The sequence below is a fragment of the Engystomops pustulosus genome, chromosome 1 (assembly GCF_040894005.1).
Source record: "Engystomops pustulosus chromosome 1, aEngPut4.maternal, whole genome shotgun sequence".
NCBI lineage: Eukaryota > Metazoa > Chordata > Amphibia > Anura > Leptodactylidae > Engystomops > Engystomops pustulosus.
In genome coordinates this window covers 549,284-565,240 of record NC_092411.1, presented here as the reverse complement: position 1 = coordinate 565,240, position 15,957 = coordinate 549,284, and the positions used below count along the sequence as shown (strand labels likewise).

General features: G+C 49.2%; 2 protein-coding genes across 3 annotated transcripts in view; one reads left to right on the top strand and one right to left on the bottom strand.

Moving 5' to 3' along the window:
- Positions 1-1,661, top strand: part of LOC140114520 (BOS complex subunit NCLN-like) — a 37,914-nt gene extending 36,253 nt beyond the window's left edge. Inside the window, exons 11-15 of the mRNA XM_072132713.1 lie at positions 228-266; positions 338-501; positions 578-631; positions 1,155-1,233; positions 1,434-1,661. Coding sequence (XP_071988814.1) covers positions 228-266; positions 338-501; positions 578-631; positions 1,155-1,233; positions 1,434-1,493 — 396 coding nt within the window. The 3' untranslated portion in view covers positions 1,494-1,661. The remainder of the gene's footprint in view (positions 1-227; positions 267-337; positions 502-577; positions 632-1,154; positions 1,234-1,433) is intronic.
- A 1,055-nt stretch (positions 1,662-2,716) lies between these two features.
- SLC38A9 (solute carrier family 38 member 9) overlaps positions 2,717-15,957 on the bottom strand; it is a 53,386-nt gene continuing 40,145 nt past the window's right edge. For both annotated transcript variants that reach the window (XM_072132703.1, XM_072132702.1), the window contains exons 14-15: positions 3,455-3,544; positions 2,717-3,383 (exon numbers count right to left, since the gene is read on the bottom strand). In XM_072132703.1, coding sequence (XP_071988804.1) covers positions 3,218-3,383; positions 3,455-3,544 — 256 coding nt within the window. In that variant the 3' untranslated portion in view covers positions 2,717-3,217. The remainder of the gene's footprint in view (positions 3,384-3,454; positions 3,545-15,957) is intronic.

Sequence of the window (15,957 nt, the reverse complement as noted above, 5' to 3'; positions counted from 1 at the left end):
CCCGCCTCTCCTGGGCCCCGCCCTGTATGATCTGTGAGATACAATTTCAGTTCCTTCAAGAAAATCCCCTGAAAACCGAACAAGATGCAGGAATTTCTGTAAAACTCTTGTGCCCCGGATTCTGCCGACACTTAAAGGGATTGTCCATCCAGTGATCCCTCTGCAGTGTGTATGGTCACTACTGCCCCCGGTGGTGGTCGTGTATCATGACGCCTCTTCTCTTGCAGGGTTTCCCCGCAGACGTCCGCCTCTTCCCCGGGGGTCCGGTGAGTTGTGGTTGGGGGTCATGTGATGTCTTGTGTTGTGTCCTGGAGATCCTGAGTGTTGGTGGTCGCAGGGGGTCCGGGAGGAGCGGCTGGAGGCGGTCCTGGACTGGGTGACCTCACAGCCTCGGGCGGCGCCGCTCATCACCAAGAACCACCCTATGCTGTCCACCATGGAGGATCTGCTCCGGAGGCACCTGAGGCACGTGAGGCGCCATGTCTTCAGGCCGGATGACAGGTACTAGAGGAGCCCCCACCCTGCCCCCTACTGGTCAGTAGCCGCATCACATGATGTATTAACCCTCTATTACCAGGAACCCGGGGTTTGTATTCTACGATCAGATGAAGCAGACGATGATAGCACACAGGTGAGACCCCCCCCACTACACAGGTGAGACCCCCCCCCCCCCACTACACAGGTGAGACCCCCGCAACACAGGTGAGACCCCCCCCCCCACAACACAGGTGAGACACCCCCCCCCCACAACACAGGTGAGACCCCCCCCCCCCACTACACAGGTGAGACCCCCGCAACACAGGTGAGACCCCCCCCCCACAACACAGGTGAGACCCCCGACTACACAGGTGAGACTCCCCCACCTCCGTTACACAGGTGACACCCCCCAGTACATGTAGATGCCCTGCTACACAGGTGAGACCCCCCGGTACATGTAGATACCCCGCTACACAGGTGAGACCCTGACAAGGCGTCTGATAGGAAACCACTGGGGGCGGAGCATGACACAGGGGCGGTCTCTCTGCTATATCCCTGTGTCATGCTCCGCCCCCGTAGACCCCATACAATGTATAAGCTCCTTTCAGGATTTGGGGTCAGGTAGTTGGACCCTACATTTTGGGGGTTGTGAATTCTCCCCCCTCTGTGTGTTGCAGGGTGAAGCCGGCCGTGTTTGACCTGTTCATGGCCCTGGTTATTGCCGCGTACCTGGGGGTCATTCACCGCGCCGCCCAGGTGAGAACAACCGCGACATAACATCCGGGAAAGCTCACGCGTTTTAGGATATTACCTGAACTGTGACCGGGGTAACCCCCCACCCCCCACCTGGGTTACTTGTGTCGCCCCCTGCGCTGCACAGCCAGGGGGTAATGGGGGGTAACTGCGCCCCCTGTAGACATATGACACCCGTGTGACGGACCCTCTCTGTTTTGTAGAGTTTCGCTCCCGTCTACTCCCGGATTATTCACCTCATCACCAAACACAAGAAGAAATAATTGTCACCCGCGAGGAAGGGAAGAAACCGCAGAGACCGCAGCCGCTCCGCCTCCTCCTCCTCGACACTTTGTTATTTTTACTGTTTTTTATTTACGGGTTTTCCAAAACAAATCCTAAAACTTTATATAAAAAAAGATGCAATAAATGTGGAACCTGAGGAACCGTCACCAGATGTGCAAGGATTGTCCCTGTACTCAGAGCGAGTGTGGTGATAGTAGCAGCATATTCCAGGGGTGTGGTCTCTCCAAGTTCAGGGAGGGGAAATCCTCACACTGCTGTGCTCTGTGCTCTCTGCAGCCAGTGTTATGTATTGTCCCTGGAGAGATGTGTAATCAGACCTCACACTGCTGTGCTCTGTGCTCTCTGCAGCCAGTGTTATGTATTGTCCCTGGAGAGATGTGTAATCAGACCTCACACTGCTGTGCTCTGTGCTCTCTGAAGCCAGTGTTATGTATTGTCCCTGGAGAGATGTGTAATCAGATCTCACACTGCTGTGCTCTGTGCTCTCTGTAGCCAGTGTTATGTATTGTCCCTGGAGAGATGTGTAATCAGACCTCACACTGCTGTGCTCTGTGCAGCAGTGTTATAATTATACATCTCTCCAGGAACAATACATAACACTGGCTGCAGAGAGCACAGAGCACAGCAGTGTGAGGTCTGATTACACATCTCTCCAGGGACACTACATAACACTGGCTGTAGAGAGCACAGAGCACAGCAGTGTGAGGTCTGATTACACATCTCTCCAGGGACAATACATAACACTGGCTGCAGAGAGCACAGAGCACAGCAGTGTGAGGTCTGATTACACATCTGTCCAGGGACAATACATAACACTGGCTGCAGAGAGCATAGAGCGCAGCAGTGTGAGGTCTGATTACACATCTCTCCAGGGACAATACATAACACTGGCTGCAGAGAGCACAGAGCACAGCAGTGTGAGGTCTGATTACACATCTCTCCAGGGATAATAGATAACACTGGCTGCAGAGAGCACACAGCACAGCAGTGTGAGGTCTGATTACACATCTCTCCAGGGATATTACATAACACTGGCTGCAGAGAGCACAGAGCACAGCAGTGTGAGGTCTGATTACACATCTCTCCAGGGACAATACATAACACTGGCTGCAGAGAGCACAGAGCACAGCAGTGTGAGGTCTGATTACACTTCTCTCCAGGGACAATACATAGCACTGGCTGCAGAGAGCACAGAGCAAAGCAGTGTGAGGTATGATTACACATCTCTCCAGGGACAATACATAACACTGGCTGCAGAGAGCACAGAGCACAGCAGTGTGAGGTCTGATTACACATCTCTCCAGGGATATTACATAACACTGGCTGCAGAGAGCACAGAGCACAGCAGTGTGAGGTGTGATTACACATCTCTCCAGGGACAATACATAACACTGGCTGCAGAGAGCACAGAGCACAGCAGTGTGAGGTCTGATTACACATCTCTCCAGGGATATTACATAACACTGGCTGCGGTCTGGGTGGAAGGTAATAACTTCTGCCAGGATCCCTTTATCTTCTGACGCCACGTTCCCTTTAATTGGTCAGTATTTTGCTTATATCACGGGGAAAACAAGTCCAAACCTGCAGATAAAACGTGTCCTTCTCCTGAGCGGACCTGCAGTCCCATGTAAATCCTATCCCCCGGGCGCTCCGGCCACCTTGTGCTGTGCAGATTGCTCCACATGAATGTCCTGTATGTTCCTTACATGAGAAACTGAGCGATGAGGTTGGTGATGCCCAGGATGATGATGGAGACGTGCGCCAGCCCCGAGTACCAGCTCAGCCGCCGGCTCCGGTGCAGCGCCACCATGTGGATGAGACAGGGATAGACAAAGACGAAGGCCAGGCCGCAGGCAGCTCCGGAGAACCTGGGAGAGAGGAGAAGATGTAGTACATGTAACAGCCGGCACCAGGGGCGGCCGGACCCCCAGGCTCCTACCTGATGATGCCCCCGATGTTGGGGTAGAATCTGGCCATCAGGACACCAAAGGCGACCACGAGAATATTAAGTCCCAGGACGTGGAAGACGCTGGAATAAAAGTGACAAGGAGATCAGTCTGATATAAAGTATCAGGGACTGACGCGGCGGACAGTTAACCACTTCATGACTGCAGACCTGCGGCGTTTCTAGTGCTGCCAACCCAAACCCGGAGATAATGTGATGTGTGCAGGGGTCACATGGTGCGGGGCAGTATCATCATGTGACAGCTCAGGACAGGGGGGGTAAGAAGCTGCATGACCCCTGCACCCAGCAGTGTATGAGGATCAGTCATACAGGACACACGGGATGTACATACATGATCTGTACCCAGCAGTGTATGAGGAGGACCAGTCATACAGGACACACGGGATGTACATACATGATCTGTACCCAGCAGTGTATGAGGACCAGTCATACAGGACACACGGGATGTACATACATGATCTGTACCCAGCAGTGTATGAGGATCAGTCATACAGGACACACGGGATGTACATACATGATCTGTACCCAGCAGTGTATGAGGATCAGTCATACAGGACACACGGGATGTACATACATGATCTGTATCCAGCAGTGTATGAGGAGGACCAGTCATACAGGACACACGGGATGTACATACATGATCTGTACCCAGCAGTGTATGAGGACCAGTCATACAGGACACACGGGATGTACATACATGATCTGTACCCAGCAGTGTATGAGGAGGATCAGTCATACAGGACACACGGGATGTACATACATGATCTGTACCCAGCAGTGTATGAGGAGGATCAGTCATACAGGACACACGGGATGTACATACATGATCTGTACCCAGCAGTGTATGAGGAGGATCAGTCATACAGGACACACGGGATGTACATACATGATCTGTACCCAGCAGTGTATGAGGATCAGTCATACAGGACACACGGGATGTACATACATGATCTGTACCCAGCAGTGTATGAGGAGGATCAGTCATACAGGACACACGGGATGTACATACATGATCTGTACCCAGCAGTGTATGAGGAGGATCAGTCATACAGGACACACGGGATGTACATACATGATCTGTACCCAGCAGTGTATGAGGATCAGTCATACAGGACACACGGGATGTACATACATGATCTGTACCCAGCAGTGTATGAGGAGGATCAGTCATACAGGTCACACGGGATGTACATACATGATCTGTACCCAGCAGTGTATGAGAACCAGTCATACAGGTCACACGGGATGTACATACATGATCTGTACCCAGCAGTGTATGAGGATCAGTCATACAGGACACACGGGATGTACATACATGATCTGTACCCAGCAGTGTATGAGGAGGATCAGTCATACAGGACACACGGGATGTACATACATGATCTGCACCCAGCAGTGTATGAGGACCAGTCATACAGGACACACGGGATGTACATACATGATCTGTACCCAGCAGTGTATGAGGAGGATCAGTCATACAGGACACACGGGATGTACATACATGATCTGCACCCAGCAGTGTATGAGGACCAGTCATACAGGACACACGGGATGTACATACATGATCTGTACCCAGCAGTGTATGAGGAGGACCAGTCATACAGGACACACGGGATGTACATACATGATCTGTACCCAGCAGTGTATGAGGACCAGTCATACAGGACACACGGGATGTACATACATGATCTGTACCCAGCAGTGTATGAGGAGGACCAGTCATACAGGACACACGGGATGTACATACATGATCTGTACCCAGCAGTGTATGAGGACCAGTCATACAGGACACACGGGATGTACATACATGATCTGTACCCAGCAGTGTATGAGGAGGATCAGTCATACAGGACACACGGGATGTACATACATGATCTGTACCCAGCAGTGTATGAGGATCAGTCATACAGGACACACGGGATGTACATACATGATCTGTACCCAGCAGTGTATGAGGACCAGTCATACAGGACACACGGGATGTACATACATGATCTGTACCCAGCAGTGTATGAGGATCAGTCATACAGGACACACGGGATGTACATACATGATCTGTACCCAGCAGTGTATGAGGAGGATCAGTCATACAGGACACACGGGATGTACATACATGATCTGTACCCAGCAGTGTATGAGGATCAGTCATACAGGACACACGGGATGTACATACATGATCTGTACCCAGCAGTGTATGAGGATCAGTCATACAGGACACACGGGATGTACATACATGATCTGTACCCAGCAGTGTATGAGGAGGATCAGTCATACAGGACACACGGGATGTACATACATGATCTGTACCCAGCAGTGTATGAGGAGGATCAGTCATACAGATCACACGGGATGTACATACATGATCTGTACCCAGCAGTGTATGAGGACCAGTCATACAGGACACACGGGATGTACATACATGATCTGTACCCAGCAGTGTATGAGGAGGATCAGTCATACAGGACACACGGGATGTACATACATGATCTGTACCCAGCAGTGTATGAGGAGGATCAGTCATACAGGACACACGGGATGTACATACATGATCTGTACCCAGCAGTGTATGAGGACCAGTCATACAGGACACACGGGATGTACATACATGATCTGTACCCAGCAGTGTATGAGGATCAGTCATACAGGACACACGGGATGTACATACATGATCTGTACCCAGCAGTGTATGAGGACCAGCCATACAGGACACACGGGATGTACATACATGATCTGTACCCAGCAGTGTATGAGGACCAGTCATACAGGACACACGGGATGTACATACATGATCTGTACCCAGCAGTGTATGAGGAGGATCAGTCATACAGGACACACGGGATGTACATACATGATCTGTACCCAGCAGTGTATGAGGACCAGTCATACAGGACACACGGGATGTACATACATGATCTGTACCCAGCAGTGTATGAGGAGGACCAGTCATACAGGACACACGGGATGTACATACATGATCTGTACCCAGCAGTGTATGAGGAGGATCAGTCATACAGGACACACGGGATGTACATACATGATCTGTACCCAGCAGTGTATGAGGATCAGTCATACAGGACACACGGGATGTACATACATGATCTGTACCCAGCAGTGTATGAGGAGGATCAGTCATACAGGACACACGGGATGTACATACATGATCTGCACCCAGCAGTGTATGAGGAGGATCAGTCATACAGGACACACGGGATGTACATACATGATCTGTACCCAGCAGTGTATGAGGAGGATCAGTCATACAGGACACACGGGATGTACATACATGATCTGTACCCAGCAGTGTATGAGGATCAGCCATACAGGACACACGGGATGTACATACATGATCTGTACCCAGCAGTGTATGAGGAGGATCAGTCATACAGGACACACGGGATGTACATACATGATCTGTACCCAGCAGTGTATGAGGACCAGTCATACAGGACACACGGGATGTACATACATGATCTGTACCCAGCAGTGTATGAGGATCAGTCATACAGGACACACGGGATGTACATACATGATCTGTACCCAGCAGTGTATGAGGAGGATCAGTCATACAGGACACACGGGATGTACATACATGATCTGTACACAGCAGTGTATGAGGACCAGTCATACAGGACACACGGGATGTACATACATGATCTGTACCCAGCAGTGTATGAGGAGGATCAGTCATACAGGACACACGGGATGTACATACATGATCTGTACACAGCAGTGTATGAGGACCAGTCATACAGGACACACGGGATGTACATACATGATCTGTACCCAGCAGTGTATGAGGATCAGTCATACAGGTCACACGGGATGTACATACATGATCTGTACCCAGCAGTGTATGAGGACCAGTCATACAGGACACACGGGATGTACATACATGATCTGTACCCAGCAGTGTATGAGGACCAGTCATACAGGACACACGGGATGTACATACATGATCTGTACCCAGCAGTGTATGAGGACCAGTCATACAGGACACACGGGATGTACATACATGATCTGTACCCAGCAGTGTATGAGGACCAGTCATACAGGACACACGGGATGTACATACATGATCTGTACCCAGCAGTGTATGAGGACCAGTCATACAGGACACACGGGATGTACATACATGATCTGTACCCAGCAGTGTATGAGGATCAGTCATACAGGACACACGGGATGTACATACATGATCTGTACCCAGCAGTGTATGAGGATCAGTCATACAGGACACACGGGATGTACATACATGATCTGTACCCAGCAGTGTATGAGGAGGATCAGTCATACAGGACACACGGGATGTACATACATGATCTGTACCCAGCAGTGTATGAGGATCAGTCATACAGGACACACGGGATGTACATACATGATCTGTACCCAGCAGTGTATGAGGAGGATCAGTCATACAGGTCACACGGGATGTACATACATGATCTGTACCCAGCAGTGTATGAGGAGGACCAGTCATACAGGACACACGGGATGTACATACATGATCTGTACCCAGCAGTGTATGAGGAGGATCAGTCATACAGGACACACGGGATGTACATACATGATCTGTACCCAGCAGTGTATGAGGACCAGTCATACAGGTCACACGGGATGTACATACATGATCTGTACCCAGCAGTGTATGAGGATCAGTCATACAGGACACACGGGATGTACATACATGATCTGTACCCAGCAGTGTATGAGGATCAGTCATACAGGACACACGGGATGTACATACATGATCTGTACCCAGCAGTGTATGAGGAGGATCAGTCATACAGGTCACACGGGATGTACATACATGATCTGTACCCAGCAGTGTATGAGGAGGATCAGTCATACAGGACACACGGGATGTACATACATGATCTGTACCCAGCAGTGTATGAGGATCAGTCATACAGGACACACGGGATGTACATACATGATCTGTACCCAGCAGTGTATGAGGAGGATCAGTCATACAGGACACACGGGATGTACATACATGATCTGTACCCAGCAGTGTATGAGGACCAGTCATACAGGACACACGGGATGTACATACATGATCTGTACCCAGCAGTGTATGAGGATCAGCCATACAGGACACACGGGATGTACATACATGATCTGTACCCAGCAGTGTATGAGGAGGATCAGTCATACAGGACACACGGGATGTACATACATGATCTGTACCCAGCAGTGTATGAGGACCAGTCATACAGGACACACGGGATGTACATACATGATCTGTACCCAGCAGTGTATGAGGATCAGTCATACAGGACACACGGGATGTACATACATGATCTGTACCCAGCAGTGTATGAGGAGGACCAGTCATACAGGACACACGGGATGTACATACATGATCTGTACCCAGCAGTGTATGAGGAGGACCAGTCATACAGGACACACGGGATGTACATACATGATCTGTACCCAGCAGTGTATGAGGATCAGTCATACAGGACACACGGGATGTACATACATGATCTGTACCCAGCAGTGTATGAGGACCAGTCATACAGGTCACACGGGATGTACATACATGATCTGTACCCAGCAGTGTATGAGGAGGATCAGTCATACAGGACACACGGGATGTACATACATGATCTGTACCCAGCAGTGTATGAGGATCAGTCATACAGCACACACGGGATGTACATACATGATCTGTACCCAGCAGTGTATGAGGAGGATCAGTCATACAGGACACACGGGATGTACATACATGATCTGTACCCAGCAGTGTATGAGGAGGATCAGTCATACAGGACACACGGGATGTACATACATGATCTGTACCCAGCAGTGTATGAGGATCAGTCATACAGGACACACGGGATGTACATACATGATCTGTACCCAGCAGTGTATGAGGACCAGTCATACAGGTCACACGGGATGTACATACATGATCTGTACCCAGCAGTGTATGAGGATCAGTCATACAGCACACACGGGATGTACATACATGATCTGTACCCAGCAGTGTATGAGGAGGATCAGTCATACAGGACACACGGGATGTACATACATGATCTGTACCCAGCAGTGTATGAGGACCAGTCATACAGGACACACGGGATGTACATACATGATCTGTACCCAGCAGTGTATGAGGACCAGTCATACAGGACACACGGGATGTACATACATGATCTGTACCCAGCAGTGTATGAGGATCAGTCATACAGGACACACGGGATGTACATACATGATCTGTACCCAGCAGTGTATGAGGAGGATCAGTCATACAGGACACACGGGATGTACATACATGATCTGTACCCAGCAGTGTATGAGGATCAGTCATACAGGACACACGGGATGTACATACATGATCTGTACCCAGCAGTGTATGAGGAGGATCAGTCATACAGGACACACGGGATGTACATACATGATCTGTACCCAGCAGTGTATGAGGAGGATCAGTCATACAGGACACACGGGATGTACATACATGATCTGTACCCAGCAGTGTATGAGGATCAGTCATACAGGTCACACGGGATGTACATACATGATCTGTACCCAGCAGTGTATGAGGACCAGTCATACAGGACACACGGGATGTACATACATGATCTGTACCCAGCAGTGTATGAGGAGGATCAGTCATACAGGACACACGGGATGTACATACATGATCTGTACCCAGCAGTGTATGAGGAGGATCAGTCATACAGGACACACGGGATGTACATACATGATCTGTACCCAGCAGTGTATGAGGAGGATCAGTCATACAGGACACACGGGATGTACATACATGATCTGTACCCAGCAGTGTATGAGGAGGACCAGTCATACAGGACACACGGGATGTACATACATGATCTGTACCCAGCAGTGTATGAGGATCAGTCATACAGGACACACGGGATGTACATACATGATCTGTACCCAGCAGTGTATGAGGAGGATCAGTCATACAGGACACACGGGATGTACATACATGATCTGTACCCAGCAGTGTATGAGGATCAGTCATACAGGACACACGGGATGTACATACATGATCTGTACCCAGCAGTGTATGAGGACCAGTCATACAGGACACACGGGATGTACATACATGATCTGTACCCAGCAGTGTATGAGGACCAGTCATACAGGACACACGGGATGTACATACATGATCTGTACCCAGCAGTGTATGAGGAGGATCAGTCATACAGGTCACACGGGATGTACATACATGATCTGTACCCAGCAGTGTATGAGGATCAGTCATACAGGACACACGGGATGTACATACATGATCTGTACCCAGCAGTGTATGAGGATCAGTCATACAGGACACACGGGATGTACATACATGATCTGTACCCAGCAGTGTATGAGGAGGATCAGTCATACAGGACACACGGGATGTACATACATGATCTGTACCCAGCAGTGTATGAGGAGGACCAGTCATACAGGACACACGGGATGTACATACATGATCTGTACCCAGCAGTGTATGAGGATCATCAGTCATACAGGACACACGGGATGTACATACATGATCTGTACCCAGCAGTGTATGAGGAGGACCAGTCATACAGGACACACGGGATGTACATACATGATCTGTACCCAGCAGTGTATGAGGATCAGTCATACAGGACACACGGGATGTACATACATGATCTGTACCCAGCAGTGTATGAGGACCAGTCATACAGGACACACGGGATGTACATACATGATCTGTACCCAGCAGTGTATGAGGATCAGTCATACAGGACACACGGGATGTACATACATGATCTGTACCCAGCAGTGTATGAGGACCAGTCATACAGGACACACGGGATGTACATACATGATCTGTACACAGCAGTGTATGAGGAGGACCAGTCATACAGGTCACACGGGATGTACATACATGATCTGTACCCAGCAGTGTATGAGGAGGATCAGTCATACAGGACACACGGGAGGTACATACATGATCTGTACCCAGCAGTGTATGAGGACCAGTCATACAGGTCACACGGGATGTACATACATGATCTGTACCCAGCAGTGTATGAGGAGGATCAGTCATACAGGACACACGGGAGGTACATACATGATCTGTACCCAGCAGTGTATGAGGATCAGTCATACAGGACACACGGGATGTACATACATGATCTGTACCCAGCAGTGTATGAGGAGGATCAGTCATACAGGACACACGGGATGTACATACATGATCTGTACCCAGCAGTGTATGAGGAGGATCAGTCATACAGGACACACGGGATGTACATACATGATCTGTACCCAGCAGTGTATGAGGACCAGTCATACAGGACACACGGGATGTACATACATGATCTGTACCCAGCAGTGTATGAGGATCAGTCATACAGGTCACACGGGATGTACATACATGATCTGTACCCAGCAGTGTATGAGGACCAGTCATACAGGACACACGGGATGTACATACATGATCTGTACCCAGCAGTGTATGAGGACCAGTCATACAGGACACACGGATGTACATACATGATCTGTACCCAGCAGTGTATGAGGATCAGTCATACAGGACACACGGATGTACATACATGATCTGTACCCAGCAGTGTATGAGGACCAGTCATACAGGACACACGGGATGTACATACATGATCTGTACCCAGCAGTGTATGAGGAGGATCAGTCATACAGGTCACACGGGATGTACATACATGATCTGTACCCAGCAGTGTATGAGGACCAGTCATACAGGACACACGGGATGTACATACATGATCTGTACCCAGCAGTGTATGAGGATCAGTCATACAGGACACACGGGATGTACATACATGATCTGTACCCAGCAGTGTATGAGGATCAGTCATACAGGACACACGGGATGTACATACATGATCTGTACCCAGCAGTGTATGAGGATCAGTCATACAGCACACACGGGATGTACATACATGATCTGTACCCAGCAGTGTATGAGGACCAGTCATACAGGACACACGGGATGTACATACATGATCTGTACCCAGCAGTGTATGAGGAGGATCAGTCATACAGGACACACGGGATGTACATACATGATCTGTACCCAGCAGTGTATGAGGATCAGTCATACAGGACACACGGATGTACATACATGATCTGTACCCAGCAGTGTATGAGGATCAGTCATACAGGACACACGGGATGTACATACATGATCTGTACCCAGCAGTGTATGAGGAGGACCAGTCATACAGGACACACGGGATGTACATACATGATCTGTACCCAGCAGTGTATGAGGAGGATCAGTCATACAGGACACACGGGATGTACATACATGATCTGTACCCAGCAGTGTATGAGGACCAGTCATACAGGACACACGGGATGTACATACATGATCTGCACCCAGCAGTGTATGAGGAGGACCAGTCATACAGGACACACGGGATGTACATACATGATCTGTACCCAGCAGTGTATGAGGATCAGTCATACAGGACACACGGGATGTACATACATGATCTGTACCCAGCAGTGTATGAGGAGGATCAGTCATACAGGACACACGGATGTACATACATGATCTGTACCCAGCAGTGTATGAGGACCAGTCATACAGGACACACGGGATGTACATACATGATCTGTACCCAGCAGTGTATGAGGAAGATCAGTCATACAGGTCACACGGGATGTACATACATGATCTGTACCCAGCAGTGTATGAGGATCAGTCATACAGGACACACGGGATGTACATACATGATCTGTACCCAGCAGTGTATGAGGACCAGTCATACAGGACACACGGGGATGTACATACATGATCTGTACCCAGCAGTGTATGAGGACCAGTCATACAGGACACACGGGATGTACATACATGATCTGTACCCAGCAGTGTATGAGGACCAGTCATACAGGACACACGGGATGTACATACATGATCTGTACCCAGCAGTGTATGAGGAGGATCAGTCATACAGGACACACGGGATGTACATACATGATCTGTACCCAGCAGTGTATGAGGATCAGCCATACAGGACACACGGGATGTACATACATGATCTGTACCCAGCAGTGTATGAGGACCAGTCATACAGGACACACGGGATGTACATACATGATCTGTACCCAGCAGTGTATGAGGAGGACCAGTCATACAGGTCACACGGGATGTACATACATGATCTGTACCCAGCAGTGTATGAGGACCAGTCATACAGGACACACGGGATGTACATACATGATCTGTACCCAGCAGTGTATGAGGAGGATCAGTCATACAGGACACACGGGATGTACATACATGATCTGTACCCAGCAGTGTATGAGGATCAGTCATACAGGTCACACGGGATGTACATACATGATCTGTACCCAGCAGTGTATGAGGACCAGTCATACAGGACACACGGGATGTACATACATGATCTGTACCCAGCAGTGTATGAGGAGGATCAGTCATACAGGACACACGGGATGTACATACATGATCTGTACCCAGCAGTGTATGAGGATCAGTCATACAGGACACACGGGATGTACATACATGATCTGTACCCAGCAGTGTATGAGGAGGATCAGTCATACAGGACACACGGGATGTACATACATGATCTGTACCCAGCAGTGTATGAGGATCAGTCATACAGGACACACGGGATGTACATACATGATCTGTACCCAGCAGTGTATGAGGATCAGTCATACAGGACACACGGGATGTACATACATGATCTGTACCCAGCAGTGTATGAGGAGGACCAGTCATACAGGACACACGGGATGTACATACATGATCTGTACCCAGCAGTGTATGAGGAGGATCAGTCATACAGGACACACGGGATGTACATACATGATCTGTACCCAGCAGTGTATGAGGAGGATCAGTCATACAGGACACACGGGATGTACATACATGATCTGTACCCAGCAGTGTATGAGGAGGACCAGTCATACAGGACACACGGGATGTACATACATGATCTGTACCCAGCAGTGTATGAGGATCAGTCATACAGGACACACGGGATGTACATACATGATCTGTACCCAGCAGTGTATGAGGAGGATCAGTCATACAGGACACACGGGATGTACATACATGATCTGTACCCAGCAGTGTATGAGGATCAGTCATACAGGACACACGGGATGTACATACATGATCTGTACCCAGCAGTGTATGAGGACCAGTCATACAGGACACACGGGATGTACATACATGATCTGTACCCAGCAGTGTATGAGGACCAGTCATACAGGACACACGGGATGTACATACATGATCTGTACCCAGCAGTGTATGAGGAGGATCAGTCATACAGGTCACACGGGATGTACATACATGATCTGTACCCAGCAGTGTATGAGGAGGATCAGTCATACAGGACACACGGGATGTACATACATGATCTGTACCCAGCAGTGTATGAGGACCAGTCATACAGGACACACGGGATGTACATACATGATCTGTACCCAGCAGTGTATGAGGATCAGTCATACAGGACACACGGGATGTACATACATGATCTGTACCCAGCAGTGTATGAGGATCAGTCATACAGGACACACGGGATGTACATACATGATCTGTACCCAGCAGTGTATGAGGAGGATCAGTCATACAGGACACACGGGATGTACATACATGATCTGTACCCAGCAGTGTATGAGGAGGACCAGTCATACAGGACACACGGGATGTACATACATGATCTGTACCCAGCAGTGTATGAGGATCAGTCATACAGGACACACGGGATGTACATACATGATCTGTACCCAGCAGTGTATGAGGACCAGTCATACAGGACACACGGGATGTACATACATGATCTGTACCCAGCAGTGTATGAGGACCAGTCATACAGGACACACGGATGTACATACATGATCTGTACCCAGCAGTGTATGAGGACCAGTCATACAGGACACACGGGATGTACATACATGATCTGTACCCAGCAGTGTATGAGGATCAGTCATACAGGACACACGGGATGTACATACATGATCTGTACCCAGCAGTGTATGAGGACCCAGTCATACAGGACACACGGGATGTACATACATGATCTGTACACAGCAGTGTATGAGGAGGACCAGTCATACAGGTCACACGGGATGTACATACATGATCTGTACCCAGCAGTGTATGAGGAGGATCAGTCATACAGGACACACGGGAGGTACATACATGATCTGTACCCAGCAGTGTATGAGGACCAGTCATACAGGTCACACGGGATGTACATACATGATCTGTACCCAGCAGTGTATGAGGAGGATCAGTCATACAGGACACACGGGAGGTACATACATGATCTGTACCCAGCAGTGTATGAGGATCAGTCATACAGGACACACGGGATGTACATACATGATCTGTACCCAGCAGTGTATGAGGAGGATCAGTCATACAGGACACACGGGATGTACATACATGATCTGTACCCAGCAGTGTATGAGGAGGATCAGTCATACAGGACACACGGGATGTACATACATGATCTGTACCC